Source organism: Natator depressus, chromosome 23, assembly GCF_965152275.1.
Source record: "Natator depressus isolate rNatDep1 chromosome 23, rNatDep2.hap1, whole genome shotgun sequence".
In the NCBI taxonomy this organism is placed as follows: Eukaryota; Metazoa; Chordata; order Testudines; family Cheloniidae; genus Natator; species Natator depressus.
In genome coordinates, this window is record NC_134256.1 from 11888878 (window position 1) to 11910166 (window position 21289).

Here is a 21289-nt window from a genome sequence, read left to right on the forward strand (position 1 = left end):
CTGGAATGATTTATTTGGCGTTGGTCCTGCTTTGAGAAGGGGATTGGGCTAGATGATCTCCTGAAGTCTCTTCCAACCCTAATCTTCTATGACTCTATGATTCTTATGTTCTATTATCTTGCCTCAATAAACCACTTTGGGCCAAGTAGAGTGGGACAATTGCATCACATGTTTTACATCTGACATATTATAGGTATGCATATGCAGTCCAATACTTTCTACTTGTCTTTAATGAATATACATCCTTCTTTACTCAGCATTTTGCCCACTTTTCCCAAAGTGAAACTGACAATATCTGGCAAGATGTCTCCTCCTCCCTTTTCCTTTAATCTCCAAACCCACCTTCACGCTGTCCCACCCATCCACTCCAATGAAACAGAATAAAGGCCACATTGTGCCTCACCCTTATGTGCTCATAGAGGGTGCAACAAACAATCTCCCTCTTCTGGCACTCCCCATGTAAGCACTGGACACATCTTCAGGCTCTGGGCGATCTCCCCTCCTACCTGACCCCTCACCAGCCTGTGAATGGAACTGGGGGAGTGTACTGAACCCCACGGACTGGTGTTGCATTCTTCCTGCAGCCCAAGGACTGCAAAGAGCAATGTAGCAAAGTTGCACTGTTTAATCATCACTCAAGTTGTTAAACCGGAGTACATTGAAATGAGCCACTGCATATTCACACTCATGAAGGCATGCGCATCACATGACCTCCTCATTAACAAACTAAGGAAGTACAACCTAGATGGAGCTACTATAAGGTGGGTGCATAACTGGTTGGACAACAGTTCCCAAAGAGTAGTTATCAATGGTTCACAGTCATGCTGGAAGGGGATATCAAGTGGAGTTCCAGAGGGATCAGTTCTGGGTCCAGTTCTGTTTAAATCTCCATCAGTGATTTAGATAATGGCATAGAGAGTAAACTTATAAAGTTTGTGGATGATACCAAGCTGGGAGGGGTTGCAAGTGCTTTGCAGGATAGGATGAAAATTCAAAATGATCTGGACAAACTTGAGAAATGGTCTGAGGTAAATAGGATGAAATTCAATAAGGACAAATGCAAAGTACTCCACGTAGGAAGGAGCAATCACTTGCACACATACAAAATGGGAAATGACTGCCTACAAAGGAGTACTACGGAAAGGGATCTAGGGGTCATAGTGGACCACAAGCTAAATATGAGTCAACAGTGTAACACTGTTGCAAAAAAATCAAACATCATTCTGGGATGTATTAGCAGGAATGTTGTAAGCAAGACACGAGAAGTAATTCTTCCATTTTACTCCGCACTGATTAGGCCTCAACTGAAGTATTGCGTTTAGTTCTAGGTGCCGCATTTCAGGAAAGATGTGGACAAATTTGAAAAAGTCAAGAGAAGAGCAACAAAAAGGATTAAATGTCTAGAAAACATGACCTATGAGGGAAGATTGAAAGAACTGGGTTTGTTTAGTCTGGAAAAGAGAAGACTGAGAGGGGACATGATAACAGTTTCCAAGTACCTAAAAGGTTGTTACAAGGAAGAGGGAGGGAAAAATATTCTCTTTAACCTCTGACGATAGGACAAGAAGCAATGGGCTTAAATTGCAGCAAGGGAGGTTTAGGTTGAACATTAGGAAAAAATTCCTAACTGTCAGGGTGGTTAAGCACTGGAATAAATTGCCTAGTGAGGTTGTGGAATCTCCATCATTTGAGATTTTTAAAAGCAGGTGAGACAAATACCTGTCAGGGATGGTCTAGATGGTGCTTGGTCCTGCCATGAGTGCAGGGGACTGGACTAGATGACCTCTCGAGGTTCCTTCCAGTTCTACGATTCTATGATCATGAGCCACCAGGATGTTCTAGGGAGCAGTGTCCAGTGGAGCTCCTCACCCTCATCTCTTCCTCCCATCCTGGAAGGTTCTCAGGGTATCAAAAAGCAAGTGGCCCCAACCACCTCTCAGCTCCTTCCCCTAATTTGAGAATTCATAACATGAGACTCCAAAGAAGTAGGGAAGTTGGGTGGGGAGTGTGACTATGCAGAGGCTTTTCTTGGAGAACAACAGTTATGGGTAAGTAATCTGTATTTCCTCTTCAAGGGACTAAATGAGGGTATACTTATGGTGGAGGTCTCCAGTCTGGGATTCCAGTCAGAGGTGTGTACAGAGAGGCAGATCTATATATGAAAACCATTGCTTTTCAAGATGGCCTCATTGTACTTGCTGCTTGTAGTTTTGAGGCACCCATGGCACAGAAAGGAAAGCACCTCAGGAACACTTCTGAAAATGAAAAAGCTCTGGACCCCAGAGCTGAACAGAACATCCCTCGGGCTGTTAGCCCAACCACACAGCCTTTTGTCCCATGCCAGCTAGCCCTATTGCCCACTCTGGCAAACCTAATTTGTACGTAGCCAGGAAGCAAACCTCACACACCAGTAAATGTAGGTGATGGATATCTCAACCCTTAAGTGTGGCTGCAAAAGCTCCAGCTTAGTTAGTTATTTTTGAAAGACTTGATACAGGCCTCTCATTCCCTTGTAAGATGGGAGGAATTGAAGCTGGGTTCAAGGCACTGTCAGATGCTGGGCCTGACTGTTCCACTGGACCAGATTATCCAGGTTTGGTAAAGCAAAGGATGGTTTTCCCTAGATGTTTCTACCACCCTTTATGTGCAGCACTGATCTAAAGCAGACCTACAGCACTCAGTTTCTTCTCTGCAGATACATGGTCATGCACCTTTCATTTCTTGTAGAAGAAGATGGTTCCAGGCACCTCTTGTTTTCCTTGCAAAGAGGTTTTGAAACCACTAAGCAGTCCTTTTGGGGGCCATCAGTCACATCCTCTGACATCAGAATGGGCCTGCTTCTCCTACAGACACTGTGGAGCTGGAAAAAACTATGGATTCATGAGACATCTTGGAATCAATAGGACTGAGTGAGGGAAAGAGATGACAGCAACCTCACACTCTAAAAGAGCTTTTGAAGAAGGCATCAATTCTTAGCTTGTCAGATCTTCAGCAGCTGCATTCTTGTAAACCCGACTCTGGGCAACTGAATTTCTGCTGAAAATATTAGGGACAGATTTTCAAAAGGTTTAGATGCCTAAAGATGCATATAAGCACTTCTTGGGATTTTCAAAAATGTTTGTGCCCCATATTCCAGGAGTTAGGTTCATGGGCACTTCTGAAAGTCCCACTAGGTGCTTATCTGCATTGTTAGGCACCTAAACCTTTGAAAATCTGGTCCTAAGTCCTGAGGGATAGGCTGGATAACCTTCTAGAATCCAGGGAACTGAAAGATCTAGAAATGAATAAATGGTCTGGGAAGATGCTGAGAAGAAGAGAATCTAAGAATGGATTTGTCTCTCTCCTTTCACTTTCAGGATGAGGGTCTGTTGGGTGGAACATCAGAAGTTAAACCATCTGCTTAGCAAGCAAGACACCTACAAGTGTATGTATCTGGAAATGGCCAGACAGGAAGCACCAGGTAAAGACACCATCTTATAACTGAGTGATCCCCTAGCCACATCTGATCTGAAGCTTGTAATGCATTCCCCCCTTCCAGTGTTGTGAGGACCTGCACACTAGACTGTTTGTTCACACCACTAAAGAGTGGAGACTGCGGTATCAGAGTCCGATCACCTGGGAAGATTCAGGGGCTTCACTGTTCCAGAGCCACTGGACAAGGGACTTGCCCATATCCAGGTTGTTGGATCATCATGCTGGCTGAATCCCAGGCCACTGGATACCTCCTTGGGAGTCATGCACTAGCAGTCCCTCATGCCTGGCTGCCTGATCAAAGCTTTGCGGCTGCAGCTCCATGGTCTGCTGCAGGATTTGGGTTTTGTGGCCCCAGATCCAGATCTAGCTGCCAGATCCAAGTTTTGCAGCCCTGCATCCTCTGGGAAAGGGATCCAAAGGCCAGAGCAAATTCAGACACATGGCCAGGCCTGCTAGGTCAACCTGGACCAATTCAGGGACCTTGATAGTGAATGGATACTTAAATGGATGCTGGCCTTACAGATGACCAAATTTAAATGGACTGGATCTGAGGGGTGTGTGAGGTAGCCCTCCCACTTTCAAGAGTCCAGACAAAGCCCGCGCTGTGTGGGCATCTGCTTTTCTTTTCTTTCTCTATAGGAAATCAGACTAAGTGACAATCTATCTACTATAAACAGCATTTGACTCTGAATGGCAGAGAGAAAGAACAACAATGAAAGCAGCACGGAGGGTTCTGTGTGAGATCGATCAGAGCTCTCTGCACTTTCCATGGTAGGAAGGAGCTCAAGGGCAGCTGGGGCTGCTCCCCTTTTACACCCTCTGAACACTCTGGGGTGTGGGAGGGAAGAGAAGGGTGAGTGACCCCTGCAGACACTGCCTTCCAGAACTTTACGGTAGCTTCCAGCACTGGTGATTTGATCCTACAGTGGGAATATGCAGGGGCCATTCAAAGAATGACTGATAAAGTGATGTCTTTGACATTTAATACACCAATTCCATTTGCCATCACAGGAAGGTGTGAACTCAGCAATAGTAACAATTATAGAACAAAATTGCTGCTAGTTTCCCAAATATATTCAAAATATATTATAACAATCAATAGTGTTTAAGGTGCGTACTCTTACCACAAAGTTCCCGCCTACATTTGTTCAACAGGATGGTGATAGCGATGATGAAAGCAAGGCCAACTACTACCAAAATTGGTATATCCATCCAAACTGTGGCAAAGAATTATATAAGAATTATTACAAATTTCAGTTACTGTATTATATTGTCAGAAATATATTTCCCTTTCAGATATATATAAAAAAATGCTCAAAGAGTTCCCATTAGTTTTATTTCTGTGATTTTATTTGCTGCAAAATAGAAAAACAATATGGATAGATTTTGTTCTTTTTTGGAGAAAAAGGAAATAATTCCTAGTGAACACCAAGGCTTAGTCCTGATTCACAGAAGACCAGAAGCTGTAACATCACCTTATACAGCAGCACAAACCTTTTAAGAAACTATTTCATCTGTCTAAGAGCCCAATCCTGCAAACACTTATGTGTGTGCTTAACTTCACTTTATTACCAGTAGTCCCACTGAAATTAATTAAAACACGTGCTTGCAGAACTGGGAGCTTGACTTAGGTGCCTAAGTCCCATTTTAGATGACACTGCGACCCACGAAGCTCCTGTTTGGCTGCTGCCAAACCATGAAGGCACCTAAATTTGCTCAGCATCCACATTATTGCAGTAAAAGTTCCCTAACTGCTTATGTTTGTGGCCTGGGCATGCGCAAGGCTGCCTCACCTAAAGCACCCAGATGCCCTCCTCCTGCCTAAACCCCAGAGCCATCCACAAGCCTGGCGTTCCTCTGCCTGATGTGCTGTGGGGCCTGATGGAGTAGGTGCGCTCAAAGGCTGCCTAATTCCACACAAAATAGGGGAGGAAGATGACCTGCCCTGTACTAACTGGCTGTTCATTCTAAGCCCTCCTGTTCCCTCCCTCACAAACTCTGCCCCTCACTGAACCCCTTTACCCTCCTCAATTCTGCTGGTCTCCCTCGCCCATCTCCTTTCAACATCCCCCATCCCTTTACTTTTTGCTTATCCCCTCCTAACAAGAAAGAAAGAAAGAAAGAAAGAAAGAAAGAAAGAAAGAAAGAAAGAAAGAAAGAAAGAAAGAAAGAAAGAAAGAAAGAAAGAAAGAAAGAAAGAAAGATAACAGTGGCACTAACATGCCATTTTCTGCCATCCCACTGTTTCACTATGTTGGTTGTAATATTCCTTCCCCCACCATGTCTCTGTCTGGACTAGTTAGATTGTAGGCTCTTTGGGGCAGAGACCATCTGTTACTCTGTGTTTGTGTAGTTCCAAGCACAGAGAGGCCCCACTCTTGGCTGGCCCTTAGGCATGACGACAATAAACATGATTAATGTTAAATAATGATAATGTCAACTCTGGTCTCCCTGGTGTTGCTAATGGATTTGCTGGGGTCTCGGAGGATGCATTTTATGCCCTTCTAAACCTTTTAACTAAGGTTTCTTTTTTCCAAAATATTACCCAGTCCCTGAAGTTAAACAGGTGTTAAAAGACAACAACAACACAATTTTAAACATTCTAAATAAAAAAATGTCTTTCCCTCTCAACAGTCCATTTTCTCTCTTAGCTCTTGTGATGTACCTATTCCACTAGTTCTCTATACACCACTGAGTCTTCCAGCCAAGACAGAACATAGTTTGAATGTAAAAAACATAAGCAGAAGAAAGGAAAAGAAAGAAAAGTTTGTTTTAAACCTACTTTCTCCATCATGAAAAAGCTAAAAAGGGAACAAGCTTTGTCCCTTTGCAGGTCATTTTTAACAGGCAGTCCTTTTTCTATGATACTGACACTACAAAGAATCCCACATGTGGCAAGGCCAGATTTGGAACAGATGGAGAGAGTTCTCAGCAGGCTGAGGACAGGAATAAAAAAACTTCTCTCTGTCCTTAAGCACACCCTCTTCTTCCTCCAGGGCCCATCCATACCCCTAGAGGGCATCTTCCTCGCTCTCATCACACAGCTGTGGGTGCATGGCAGAGAATACATGCTCCCGAAGAGATCTCTGCTGGACACACCCCCCTGCCTCTGCTTCTCCTGGGGGAGGTGCTGATGTTTGCCATCTCCACCCCAATACAGAGCCTGTCATTGCTCCTTCTTCAGCAGAGGACGGCCTCTCTCCCCTACTTAGGCAGGGTGTTCAGGGTGTTATTATATCATGTGGTAGCTGCACATTGCATATAATCCATCATCAGAACCTCTGCAGATCTCCATATGGAAAAGGTTTCAGGTAAGGAAACAATTGCATATGCCACCTCCATGAATTGGAGTAAAGCAATGCAGTAACATCTCCTTTTCTTCCTTCTTCTTACATCCTCCCCCTTTTCATCCTCCTCCAAATACTAACCCACCTTCTCCCTGTCCCTTCCTGAGATGCTATTTCCCCTTGCCTCAGTAGGCCACCTCTCCCCCACTCCAATCTCTACCACCATCAGAATTTTAAAATACCTTGCTCTATGTTCCTGTTTCCATTCCAGAATATAATTTGCTCATTCTGGAATGGAAAATCAATTCTAATTGTGGGGGGAGGGGATGAAAAATGAGACACTAGACAGGTATGAACAATAAAGACTTCCAGTTTTTCCAAATATTTCAGTAGTCGTTTTTCCGTGTGTCTACAGTGTATTAATTTATATGGATTCTAATAGGAAATGTATTAATTATATCTATCTAGACCATCCAAGTTCTAATATTGGTGGCACAAACCACAGATTATAGTTTTACTTACAAGTAATACTGCAATTTTCATTTATAGGATTTGGAACAGGATCTGGAAAACAAATGGAGAAGAAGGTTGGCAAAATATAGATGAAGTGCACATATTTTCACTGGTATAGTACAGTTGATGGTAATGATGGATTCTCCTGTCACTTTGATGGGTGAGTGATATTACTGTTGATAAATTATAATCTACTGTGATATAAATTTAAATAGAGAGTGTATGGGTTTACAATACAAATTTCACATCAATATCTAGCATTCACATGAATGGATATCACAGATGCACAGAATTTACAACATATCTAGAGGAGAGTTCTCTCTTTTCCAGGGCTGCTGTCATGCCAGTAGCACCACACTGTTGTCATACATTGTGTCTGGTACAGCTGAGGACCACAAACCAGAAATGAGGTCTAGGCCTACCTCCATCATGCCACATTGGTTACAGCTCTGTCGTAGAAATGCATGTTCAGTGCATAGGCCCTTACTTCATCTGGGACTTTGCTGCATTCAGTGCACATCCAGGCCCCGCAAATTTATTTTATTCCTGCTTCCTTTTTATTTTAGTAATATCAGATTAACAGGAATATCAACTCTGGGTCTCCTTAGTTGTCGAGAATAGCGGTTCTCAAAGCCGGTCCGCCGTTTGTTCAGGGAAAGCCCCTGCCGGGTCAGACCGGTTTGTTTACCTGCTGCTTCCGCAGTTTTGGCCGATCGCGGCTCCCACTGGCCACAATTCACCGCTCCAGGCCAATGGGGGCTGCGGGAAGGGCAGCCAGCACGTCCCTTGGCCGCACCGCTTCCTGCAGCCCCCATTGGCCTGGAGCGGTGAACCGCAGCCAGTGGGAGCCGCGATCGGCCGAATCTGCGGATGCGGCAGGTAAACAAACCGGCCCGGCCCGCCAGGGGCTTTCCCTGAACAAGCAGCGGACCAGCTTTGAGAACCGTTGGTCTAGAAGATATGTTAAGGCTCTAAGATGATGCATGTGATTAACTGCACATGCTATAATCAAGGGAATTAGGGTACTAACTCTTTAAAAGAGTCCTTTCTCCAAAATGTTAGTCATTGAAGTTAAATAAGTATCAAAACCAATTTTTTTTAAACTGAATAAAAAAATCCCTTTCTTTTTGAATTGCTGACATTCACAATATTGGCTCTTTTCATTTAATAACTATTCTACTTCATCAGTTACCATACAATCTTCCAGACTAAACAGCATTGGAATTTGTCATGTAAAAAAAAAAGCATAAGATTAAATAAATAAAAATGCTGGCCTACTTAATTCATCATACAGATGCTAAAAGGGGCAGAAAAGCCAGTCCACCCCACCATTTTTAGATCACTTTTAAGAAGACGTCTCTTTCCTAGGATATTAAAACCACAAAATATCCTGCATGTGGTAAGGCCGGAGTTGGAACAAAGAAACACAGGTAACAGGAGGCTCTGACAAAGAAATACAAAATCTCTTTCCTTGAGAACCCATCTCCAGGGCTTTCTGTCCCCCAAGAGGGCATCCCACTCTCCTCCATCACTCAGATTTGGATAGAGGCATAGACCCTGTGGTTCTGTATGGCAGAAAATAGGTGCTAGTCAAGAGGTCACTACTGCCTCTGCTTCTTCTGTGGGAGTCACTGCATCTCTGAATGCTAGTATTTCCCTTACTATTATTTGTTTGTGTTATTACAGTAGATAGGAACCCTGCTCACAGAGTAGGACCCCATTTTGCTAGGTGCTGTTCAATCCAGCCCATTCCAGAACTTGCCATTGCCCCTGCTCTGGTAGAGGATGGCCTCTCTCTCCCCCAAGCAGGTGCACTGCTCGTGGTGTTGCTGTATCACGTGGCAGCCGCATATTGCATAGGGTCCATTCATCACTACATCTGCAGACCTCAACATCAAAGAGGAGTCAGGATAGGAATCACTTGCACCTGCAACCTCCCTCATCTGGAGTCAGGCAATACAATGACATCTTCTTTCCCTGCAGTGCCAGCGATTCCTCATATTCCCTGATCTCCCCGACCCTCCATTTATTAGTGGATGAACATTCCTCTTTTTTTTTTTGGTCCATTTCTAATCAGTGGTTGTCAGCACTTGCCCTCCCATTTTAGAAATGACGACCTGAATACTCAAGTGGATAGGACTTCCGTGTACATGCTGTTGATTATACTTGGGGTGTATTGGTTTGTTAGAATATGTTGCATTTACACTATATTTACTCCAACATTACACTTTTTGATTCATTTTGGATAGGTGTGTATATTTCAAAATAACACTACAAAGTAACTATAGTGTGATTTTTTTTAAAGACCTGGAAATCTAAATGAAATTTATGAATTACTGCCTTGATTCTGACCCTCCAGGATCTGATATTTGTCCCACAAACCATGATATAGTCACAGATTAAAGTTTCACCTACCAATAACATTGGAATTTGCAGTTGTAGGATTTAGAATGGGATCTGGAAAACAAAGGGATAAGAAGGTGGGCAAAATGTACATGAAGTGCACAGATTTTTCACGAATGTAGTACAGTTGATGGTGATGATGGATTTTACTGTCACCTTGACAGATGAGTGATATTAAAGTTGAGAATTTACCATACAAATTTCACATCAATATCTAGAATGCACAGGGATGGACACCACAGATTCACAGAATTTAAAATGTATCTAGAGGAGGGTTGTCTCTTTTCACCAGGGTGCTGCAATGCCAGCAGTAGCTCACTGTTGCAACACAAGCCTGGATTGTGTCTGGCCCACCTCAGGATCACAAAGCAGAAGTGTGGAACAGCCCTACGTCTGTCATGCCCTATTGGCTCCAGCTCTGTGAATAAATGCAAGTTCCACACAAAGGCCTTTACGCCATTTGGGACTTTATTGCATGCAGTGCTGCATGCCCCTCAGAACACAGAAATGGAGGAAGCCACACGCTCCATAGCCAATGAGGTGGAAGAGGCATTAGGCACAGACAGGGCCAGCAACACATATGGACTTGGAGAAATCCCCTAACATCAGCCCAAGGAGGAGAGGGCTGGAGAAAGCGATGCTGCGTGTGTTGTGTGACAGCTCCTGTAAATGCAGCACTCTCAGGCTCCCCAACTAACCAGGGACAAAACATAGGTAGGGACACACAGGGCTGGACCCTGCACATTGCCCCAAGAAGCCATCTTAACTTGTATTTTTATTATTCTTTTAAAGAGAGCAGATTCAGGAGGGGAAAAGGGCAGCCTTAACTCCCTTTTCTGCCTGAAGAAGGGAGATGAGATGTTAGGTCCTTCTCCTGCTGGGTCATCTCACCCTCCCTCTCCTCTAGGACGACACATTGATCACTAGAGGACCTTCTAACCTCCTTGCCCTTCTCAGCTCCTCTGATGTCCACACTCACAGAGAACTCCAGCACTAGCAGCATTTGGTCTTGTTCTTTGGAAAAGGAGCCAGGGTTCGTTGGTGGCAATTGCAGCTTCTGCTGTTCCTATTTTCCTGCTGCTGCATTGGCCTGAGATCGATGTCCCTACCCCAAACACCTTGGAAGCTGAGGCTGCTGGTGTACCCAACCCACAACTACAGCACGGGCCACATCCTTGGCCATTAACTTGTGCATCCGTTGCTTCTAAGAGGCCGAAGTGCCTGCTTAGGCTTCCTGCCAACTCCCCAGGTACCACCACATGCCAAACCAACTCCTGAGTGCATATTACTTCCTCCCTTCAGACAGTGGGAGAAACTTGTGTTCCCTGCCTTCCACCTCTTTCCTTACTTCCTTTGGAGCTCCCTGCAGAAGCTGTCCTCCTTCGAGGGGACCAACCCTCCTCTGACAAAGCAGCCGTGATACACCCTTCATTATTTACTTTCTTCTCTTCCCCACCTTACAAAATGGCTGAAAACTTGTTTCCTATTCCTGATATTTTTAGAAATGAACATTTATCCAAAACCCAAAAAGTGTTCAGAAAAAATGTGAACATTTTGGAGGAAAATGCTCATTTTTCTAAACCAGTGGTATGAAAATGATTGCAACCGTTTTTGAAAATATTCATGACTTTTTTTTGCCATCTCTAATCTATTATATATTTCAAATATCAGTTTAATAAATGTTTGGTATTTTTAAGAACTGAATTAAAAGGTATTCAAATAAAATAACTGACTACAAACCAATACACTTCTATCAAAGTTTAAAGCTTTATAAAATACTATACCTACAGAGAGCTACTGGGGAGAGAAATGACGAAACTTACAGGTGACCTTGAAATGACTTTGGAAAAGAAACACCCTCCCATCCCCCCGCCCAACACACACACATTCATGCTGAATATACAGGGCCTCAAATTTTATTTTATTTTATTTTATTTGGCTTGCTTTTTATCTTAGAAATATCAAGTTAACAGGAATATCAACTCCAATGTTCTTAGTTTTCTAGAAGATTTGTCTTAAAAGATGCACATGGTTAGGGTGACCAGACAGCAAGTGGGGACTGGGGGGGGTAATAGTAGCCTATATAAGACAAAGCCCCAAATATTGGGACTGTCCCTATAAAATCTGGACATCTGGTCACCCTATAACTACACATGTTGTAATCAAGGGGATTAGCATAGTGGCTCTTTGAGAAAGTGAGTCTTTTCTCCCAAAATGTTAGTCACTGAAGTTAAATAGGTATCAACAATTACAAACAAAACCCAGTGTATTTTAAACTGTCTGAATAAAAATCCCTTTCTTTCACAACTGCTTGACGTTCACAATCTTGGCTTATTTGTCATAATTATTCTACTTCATCAATTACCATAGAATCTTCCAGCTTAGACAGCACTGGAATTTGTCATGTAAAAAAACAAGCATAAACAAAAAAAAGGCCTACTTAATTTATCATACAGATGCTAAAAAGGGCAGAAAAGTTAGTCCCCCACCCTTTCAGGTCATCTTTAAGTCCCTTTCCTAGATATTAAAACCACAAAATAAACTGCATGTGGCAAGGTCAGAGCTGAAACAGAGAGAGAGACAGCTAACAAGGGATTCTGATCAAGAAATACAAAATCTTTTTTCCTTGAGAAACCCCTCTCCCCTACCCAAAGCCTTCTGTTCCCTGCCTCTCTCTCCTGCATCACTCAGCTTTGGACAAAGGCATAGACCATGTGGTTCTGTATGGCAGAAAATAGGTGCCTGTCTAAAGGGATGGGATCTCTGGGAGTCATGCTCACTCCTGCCTCTGATTCTCCTCAGGAAGATTCTGAGTCTCTGAATGCTCTTATTTCCCTTATTATTTGTTTGTGTTATTACAATAGATAGGAACCCTGCTCACAGAGTAGGACCCCATTTTGCTAGGTGCTGTTCAATCCAGCCCATTCCAGAACTTGCCATTGCCCCTGCTCTGGTAGAGGACGGCCTCTCTCTCCCCCAAGCAGGTGCACTGCTCACGGTGTTGCTGCATCACGTGGTAGCTGCATGTTGCAGAGGGTCCATCATCAGAACCTCTACAGACCTCCACATCAAAGAGGAGTCAGGAGAGAAATCACTTTCATCTGACACCTCCTCTAACTGGAGTCAAGCAATGCAGTGACATCTTCTTTCCCTGCAGAGCCAGCCCTTCCCCTTCTTCCCTTCTCTCAGCTATCCTCCATTTTGTAATGGATGAATATTCTTTTTGGGAGGGGACGGTGGGATTTCTAATTAGCGGTTCTCATCACGCCCCCTCCCATTTTAGAAACTGTGGGGGCCTGACTCTATCAGACATCAGCTCTGTCTGGTGAACTGCTGGCAGAAAGTGCATAACAGGAAACCCCAAAACCCTGAGCTTGCAAGTGTTTCACTGACAGAAAATTGCCAAGTACTTAAAAACAACCCCTTTAAGACAGCAGTAGGTCATGGCAGTGATAAACAATAAGCAAGGGTGGAGAATTTAGCAGGATAATTAGAGGATAATTATTGGGCCAAGACCAAGGACCAGAACTGCCCATCTGAGTAGGGGAGGGCTAATGCTTACAGTAAAGAGGAATTGCAAACAAACATCTGGGCTCACTCCTCAGGGTTAGGGAGGAGGGGAACATGTGGTACAGTAACTTGCAAGCTTGTAAACACTCTGATGCAATAAATGGTGATCTAGACTGAACAATCCAGCCTCTGGAGTCGATCCTTCCCTCTCTCTCAATTTCTACCCCCAACAGAAACAACGCCCTGAACACTGAGGTGGATACGACTTCCATATACATGCTGTTGATTAGACTTGGGGTGTTTTGGTTTGTTAGAATCCAAATAAATGAATTATATTGCGTTTGCACTATATTTATTCCAACATGACACTTTTTGATTCATTTTGTGGTAGGTGTGTATTTTTCAAAATAACACTACAAAGTAACTATGGTGTGAAAATTTTTTTAAAGACCTTGAAATCCAAAATGAAATGTATGAATTAGTGTCTTGATTCTGACCCTCCAGGATCTGATATTTGTCCCACAAACCATGATATATTCACAAATTAAAGTTTTACCTACCAATAACACTGGAATTTGCATTTGTAGCATTTGGAACAGGATCTGGAAAACAAATGAATAAGAAGGTGGCAAAATGTAGATGAAGTGCAGAGACTGCAATTGATGGTGATGATGGATTTTACTGTCGCCTTGACGGGTGAGTGTTATTAAAGTTGAGAATTTTTATCACAGAAGATTACACATCTGTTAAGATAATAAGGATTTAGAACACAAATTTTACATCAATATATAGAATTTACATAGTTGGATACCACAGATGCACAGAATTTACAATGTATCTAAAATAGGACTGCTTCCATGCCAGTAGAAGTTCACAAGTCTGGATTGTGTCTGGCCCAGCTCAGGACCACAAAGCAGAAGTGAGGATCAGGCCTACCTCTGGCATGCCCTTTTGGCTCTAGCTCTGACTTATAAATGAATGTTCCACACAAAGGCTTGTACTTAATTTGGGACTTTGCTGCATGCCCCTCAGAACACAGAAATGGAGGAAGCCACACGCTCCATGGCCAATGAGGTGGAAGAGGCATTTGGCACAGACAGGGCCAGTAACACAGGTGGACTTGGAGAAAGCCCCCCAACAGCAGCCCAAGGAGGAGAGGGCTGGTGAAAGTGTCGCTGTGTGTGAGTTGTGTGAGAATGCCCATAAATGCAGCGCTCTCAGGCTCCCCAACTAACCATGGACATAACATGGGCAGGGAGACACAGGGTTGGACAGATCCCTCCCCCTGCACCCTGCCCCGAGAACTGATCAACTTAATTTTTTATTATATTTTAAACAGAACAGGTTCGGGGTGGAAGGGGCAGCCTTAACTCCCTTTATCCAGCTGAAGAAGTCCTGCTCATGAGAAGTTAGGTCCTTCTCCAGCTGGGTCACCTCCCTCTCTCACTCCCCAAGGGCCACACGTTGATCTCAAGAGGCCCTTCTCTCCTCCTTGCTGTTCTCAGCTCCTCAGTTGTCCACACTCACAGAAAACTCCAGCACTAGCAGCACTTGATCTTGTTCTTTGGAAAAGGAGCCAAAGGTCATTGGTGGTGATTCCTGCTTCTGCTCTTTCTTCATTTTCTGTTGCTGGGTTGGCCTGAGGCTGAGGTCCCCATCTCCAAAATCTTGGATGCTAGGGCTGCTGGTGTAACCAGCTCACAACTGCAGCATGAGCCACATCCTTGGCCATTAACTTGTGCATCCATTGCTTCTAAGAGGCCAAAGTGCCTGCTTAGGTTTCCACCCAACTCCCCACTATCACCACATGTCAAACCTGCTCCTGAGTGCATCTTACTCCCTCCCTTCAGACAGTGGAAAAAACCTCTGTTCCCCACCCCTCTACCTCCTTGCTCAAATCCTCTGCAGCTCCCTGCAGAAGCTGCCCTCTCTCCAGGGGACCTACCTCCTCTGACTTTGCAGCCATGATGCACCTAAATTTCTTCACCATCTACTCTTCACCACCTCACAAAATGGCTGAAAACTTGTTTCCTACTCCTGCCATTTTTAGAAATGAATATTTATCCAAAACATGAAAAGTGTTCAGAAAAAAAAATGTGAAAATTTTGAAAAAAAGCCTTATTTTTCTAAAGCTGTGTGATGAAAAAAGTAATGACTAATTTCAAAAATGGTTGCATTCGTATTTTTTTTACCATTTTTAATAAATATATTATATATTTCAAATAGCAGGTTAATAAACGTTTAGTATTTTTATAATCTAAATTTAAAGACATTCAAATAAAATAACTGTCAATGATCAAGTGAAATTCTATAGAAGTTTAAAGCGTCAGAAAGTTCTTTAGCTATAGAGAGCTACTGCAGTGCAAAATGACAGAACTTAGGGGTGACTTTGAAAGTACTTTGGAAAGAAAATTGTTTTCCCCCACACAAATTTATGCTGTATATACAGGGCCTAAAATTTTATTTATTTCATTTTATTTTATTCCTGCTTACTTTTTATCTTAGAAATATCAGGCTAAGAGGAATATCTCTTCCAGTCTCCATAGTTTTTTAGAAAATTTGTTAAGGGTATTAAAAGAAGCAAATGGTTAACTACACATGCTGTAATCAAGGGAATTAGAGTATTGGCTCTCTGAGAAAGAAAGTCTTTCCCCCAAAATTTTAGTCATAAAAGTTAAATAGGTATCAACGATAACCAAATACCACCACCGCAAAGAAAACAAAACCAATGTATTTTAAACTGTCGGAATAAAAATTCCTTTCTTTCTCAGCTGCTTGACATTCACAGTCTTGGCTCTTTTGATGTCATAATTACACGACTTCATTAGTTACCACAGAATCTTTCAGCCTAGATAGCACTAGAATTTGTCATGGAAAAAAAGCAAGCATAAGAATAAATAAATAAAAAGCAGACCTACTTAACTGATCCTACAGATGCAAAAAACGGGGCAGAAAAAGCCCCCTCTCCTCCTTTTAAGGTCACCTTTAAGACGACATCCCGTTCCTAGGATATTGAAATATCCTGCATATGGCAAGACCAGAGTTGTAACAGAGAGAGACAGCTAACAGGGGGATCTGATGAAGAAATATAGAATATTTGTCATTGAGTAATCCCTCTCCCCTCTCCAGCACTGTCTATTCCCCGAGAGGGCACGCCTCTCTCGTCCATATCTCAGCTTTGGACAGAGGCACACAGCCTGTGGTTCTGTATGGCAGAAAGTAGGGCAACAAAAATGATTAGGGGTCTGGAACACATGACTTATGAGGAGAGGCTGAGGGAACTGGGATTGTTTAGTCTGCAGAAGAGAAGAGTGAGGGGGGATTTGATAGCTGCTTTCAACTACCTGAGAGGTGGTTCCAAAGAGGATGGTTCTAGACTATTCTCAGTGGTAGAAGATGACAGGACAAGGAGTAATGGTCTCAAGTTGCAGTGGGGGAGGTTTAGGTTGGATATTAGGAAAAACTTTTTCACTAGGAGGGTGGTGAAACACTGGAATGCATTACCTAGGGAAGTGGTAGAATCTCCTTCTTTAGAAGTTTTTAAGGTCAGGCTTGACAAAGCCCTGGCTGGGATGATTTAATTGGGGATTGGTCCTGCTTTGAGTAGGGGGTTGGACTAGATGACCTCCTGAGGTCCTTTCCAACCCTGATATTCTATGATTCTATGAAAATAGGTGCCAGTCAAAAGACAAGGGATCTCTCTGGATCACGCTCACTCCTTCCTCTGCTTCTCCTCAGGAAGATTCTGCGTCTCTGAATGTCAGTATTTTCATTATTAATTATTATTATTATTATTTGGTTTATGTACTATAGTAGATAGGAGCTCTAGTCACAGACAAGGACCCCATTGTGCTAAGTGGACTAGGGACCGAATGGCTAGGCAGCAGTTCTGCGGAAAAGGACCTAGGGGTGACAGTGGACGAGAAGCTGGATATGAGTCAGCAGTGTGCCCTTGTTGCCAAGAAGGCCAATGGCATTTTGGGATGTATAAGTAGGGGCATAGCGAGCAGATCGAGGGACGTGATCGTTCCCCTCTATTCGACACTGGTGAGGCCTCATCTGGAGTACTGTGTCCAGTTTTGGGCCCCACACTACAAGAAGGATGTGGATAAATTGGAGAGAGTCCAGCGAAGGGCAACAAAAATGATTAGGGTGCTGTTCAATCCAGCCCATTCCAGAGCCAGCCGTTGCCCCTGCTCTGTTAGAGGATGGCCTCTCTTTCCCCAAAGCAGGTGCAGTGCTCAGGGTGATGCTGCATCATGTGGTAATTGTATTTTGCAAAGGGACCATTCTCACAACAGACCTCCATATCAAAGAAGTATCAGGTGAGGAATCACTTGCACCTGCCACCTCCTTGAACTGGAGTCATGCAGTGCGGTGACATCTCCTTTCCCTGCAGAGCCAGCCCTTCCCCTTCTTCCCTCCTATCCCCTGCCCTCTATTTATTAGTGGATGAACGTTCCTCTTTTTTCTCTGGTCCATTTCTAATCAGTGGTTGTCATCACAGCCCCACCCATTTTGGAAATGGCACCCTGAGGACTCAAGGTGCATAGGACTTACACGTGAAAGCTGTTGATTAGACTGGGGTGTGTTTTGGTTTGTTAGAATCCAGATTAATTATGTTGCATTTACACAACATTTCCTCCAACGTTACACTTTGATACATTTTGTGGTAGGTGTGTATATTTCAAAACAACATTACAAAGTAATTATTGTTGTCATAAATATAAAGGGAAGGGTAAACCCCTTTAAAATCCTTTTTGGCCAGAGGAAAAATCCTCTCATCGGTAAAGGGTTAAGAAGCTAAAGGTAACCTCGCTGGCACCTGACCAAAATGACCAATGAGGAGACAAGATACTTTCAAAAGCTGGGAGGAGGGAGAAAAACAAAGGGTCTGTGTCTGTCTGTGTGATGCTTTTGCCAGGGACAGAACAGGAATGGAGTCTTAGAACTTAGTAAGTAATCTAGCTAGGTATGTGTTAGATTAGGATTTCTTTAAATGGCTGAGAAAATAGCTGTGCTGAATAGAATGAATATTCCTGTCTGTGTGTCTTTTTTGTAACTTAAGGTTTCGCCTAGAGGGATTTTCTATGTTTTGAATCTAATTACCCTGTAAGGTATCTACCATCCTGATTTTACAGAGGTGATTCCTTTTTTACTTCTATTAAAAGTCTTCTTGTAAGAAAACTGAATGCTTTTTCATTGTTCTAAGATCAAGGGTTTGGGTCTGTGGTCACCTATGCAAATTGGTGAGGATTTTTACCAAACCTTCCCCAGAAAGTGGGGTGCAAGGGTTGGGAGGATTTGGGGGGGGAAAGATGTGTCCAAACTACATTTTTTCAGGAACCCAGATAAAGTTTGGTGGTGGCAGTGGAAGTCCAGGGGCAAAGGGTAAAATAGTTTGTACCTTGGGGAAGTTTTAACCTAAGCTGGTAAAAGTAAGCTTAGGAGGTTTTCATGCAGGTCCCCACATCTGTACCCTAGAGTTCAGAGTGGGTGTGACGGGTTCAGTCGGTCCTCCGAGCCCCTAGGGGCAATGGAGAGCTATGGTCCCACTGGCATGCCTTAGTCACACCTTTCGGGCACTGGGGAATTAGCAGGGAAGGTGTGCCGGCTGGAGTCTGCAGCGCACCCCTCAGGCAGGGGAGCGCTGGCACGCGTCTGCGGCGCACAGTTCTGCTACCCAAGGCAGGTTGGCCGGGTTAGGGGAACGCAGGCCCTCCCAACTCCACTGCGTTCCAGCCCAGGGCCCCGACAGTGGCGGGAGGCAAAGGTCCCACCGCTAGGTCAGCGGGGGGCCATCCGCGCCCACTGACCAAACACATCCTCCCCACAGTGCAGTTCTGCCCCTGGGCTACTTCCTACCCAGTCTCTCAATCAGGTCTCTCCGGTCCCTCCAGCTCGTCCGGGTATTCCGCTGCTGGCAGCTCCAGCTCCCCCTCTGTGTCGGGCCCACGCTGGCCCGGACTACAGCCGGGCCCCTCCAGGTCCTCCGGGTACTCAGTGGCTGGCAGTCCTGGTCGCCACAGGCCTTCCTCCCGGTCAGGTTCCTCCTGGCCCCGGGCCTCCCCTGGGTCGGTAGCAGGATCGCAAGGGAGCAGCCTGTGTCCATCTCCCTCCCTGGTGCTCTCCTCACTGGGCAAAGGGCCTCGCCCTTTGTACTTCCTGTCCCACCCTTCCCCTTCCGGTGATTGGCGTAAACTTGGTCTGGCCCCGCCCACTCAGGCTGAGAGGGTGGCTCTTTAGGTCTGGCCCCGCCCACTCAGGTGGTCTGGCCCCGCCCACTCAGGTGGTCTGGCCCCGCCCACTCAGGCTCTGAGAGGGTGGTTCGGAGGGAAGCCACCCTGGCTCCCTACAGTGGGGAAGGAACCTTGACAATTGTGTGGAAAATACAATAGATTTAAAGTACTTGGACTCTAAAATGAAATGTATGAATTATTGTCTTTGTTCTGACACTCCAGCTTCTGATATTTGTCCCACAAACCATGATATAGTCCCAGATAAAAGTTTCATTTACCAGTAACATTGGAACTAGCGCTTATAGGATTTGGAACAGGATGTGGAATTCAGATTCATAACAATGAGGGCAAAATGTAGATGAAGTACGTAGATTTTCCATGAATGTCGTATAGTTGATGGTGATGATGGATTTTACTGTCACCTTGACAGATGAGTGATATTAAAGTTGATAATATACATCACAGTAGATTATAAATGTATACAGATTTACCATACAAATTTCACATCAATATCTAGAACCTACAGGGACGGAAACCACAGATGGCCAGAATTTACAATGTATCTTGAGGAGGGTTGTCTCTTTCCACTGGGGTACTGGAATGCCAGCAGCAGCTCACTGTTGCAACACAAGCCTGGGTTGTGTCTGGCCCAGCAGAAGGGAGGATCAGGCCTACCTCTGGCATGCCCTTTTGGCTCCAGCTCTGACTAATAAATGCAAGTTCCGCACAAAGGCCATTACTCCATTTGGAACTTTGTTTGCATTTGGTGCTGTGTGCCCCTCAGAACACAGAAATGGAGGAAGCCACATGCTCCATGGCCAATGAGGTGGAAGAGGCATTTGGCACAGACAGGTCCAGCGACACAGATGGACTTGGAAAAAGCCCCCCAACAGCAGCCCAAGGAGGAGAGGGCCTGGGAAAGTGTAGCTGTGTGTTTGTTGTGTGAGAGCGCCCATAAATGCGGTGCTCTCAGGTTCCCCAGCTAACCACGTACAAAACATGGATAGGAACACACAGAGTTGGACAAATCCCTCCCCTTCACATTGCCCCAAGAACCGATCTAAACTTATATTTTTATTATTCTTTTAAAGAGAGCAGGTTCATGATGGGGAAAGTGCAGCCTTAACTACCTTTATCTGCCTGAAGAAGGCCTGCTTATGAGACTTTAGGTCGTTCTCCGGCTGGGTCATCTCACCCTCCCTCTCCTCTAGGACCACTCGTTGATCTCTAGAGGTCCTTCTCTCCTCCTTGCCCTTCTCAGCTCCTCTGGTGTCCACATTCACAGAAAACTCCAGCACTAGCAGCACTTGGTCTTGTTCTTTGGAAAAGGAGCCAAGGCTTATTGGTGGCAATTGCAGCTTCTGCTGTTCCTTTTTTCCTGCGGCTAGGTTGCCCTGGGGCTGAGATCGCCACCCCAAACCCCTTGGAAGCTGGGGCTGCTGGTGTACCCAACTCACAACTGCAACACAGGCTGCATCCTTAGCCATTAACTTATGTATCAGTTGGTCCCAAGAGGCTGAAATGCCTGCTTATGCTTCCTCCCAACTCCTCAGCTGCCACCACATGTCAAACCAGCTTCTGAGTGCATATTATGCCCTCCCTTCACAGAATGGGACAAACCTCTGTACCCCACCTCCACCTCCTTCCTCACTTCCTCTGCAGCTCCCTGCAGAACCTGCCCTCCCCTCCATGGGACACACCTCCTCTGAAAAAGCACCCACCCTTCTTCATCTTCTGCTCTTCCCCACCTCAGAAAATGGTTCATAAATTGTTTCCTATTCTTGCCATTTTTAGAAATCAACATTTATCCCAAAACAGAACAAATGTTCAGAAAAAAATGTGAAATTTTTGAAAAAAAAAACA

At 44.4% G+C, this 21289-nt stretch overlaps 2 protein-coding genes across 4 annotated transcripts in view; one reads left to right on the forward strand and one right to left on the reverse strand.

The window, feature by feature from the left end:
* LOC141976807 (uncharacterized) overlaps window positions 1-20913 on the reverse strand; it is a 40959-nt gene extending 20046 nt beyond the window's left edge. The window contains exons 1-2 of the mRNA XM_074937972.1: window positions 20622-20913; window positions 4599-4691 (exon numbers count right to left, since the gene is read on the reverse strand). Coding sequence (XP_074794073.1) covers window positions 4599-4691; window positions 20622-20913 — 385 coding nt within the window. The remainder of the gene's footprint in view (window positions 1-4598; window positions 4692-20621) is intronic.
* Window positions 1-21289, forward strand: part of LOC141976341 (butyrophilin subfamily 3 member A1-like) — a 74533-nt gene that overhangs the window by 4668 nt on the left and 48576 nt on the right. The window contains exons 2-6 of one of the 3 annotated variants that reach the window (XM_074937284.1): window positions 3357-3460; window positions 4114-4245; window positions 6471-6785; window positions 7311-7434; window positions 13775-13883. The gene's annotated coding sequence lies outside the window, so the exon portion shown is untranslated. The remainder of the gene's footprint in view (window positions 1-3356; window positions 3461-4113; window positions 4246-6470; window positions 6786-7310; window positions 7435-13774; window positions 13884-21289) is intronic. The other 2 variants (XM_074937285.1, XM_074937286.1) reach the window with 2 other exon arrangements.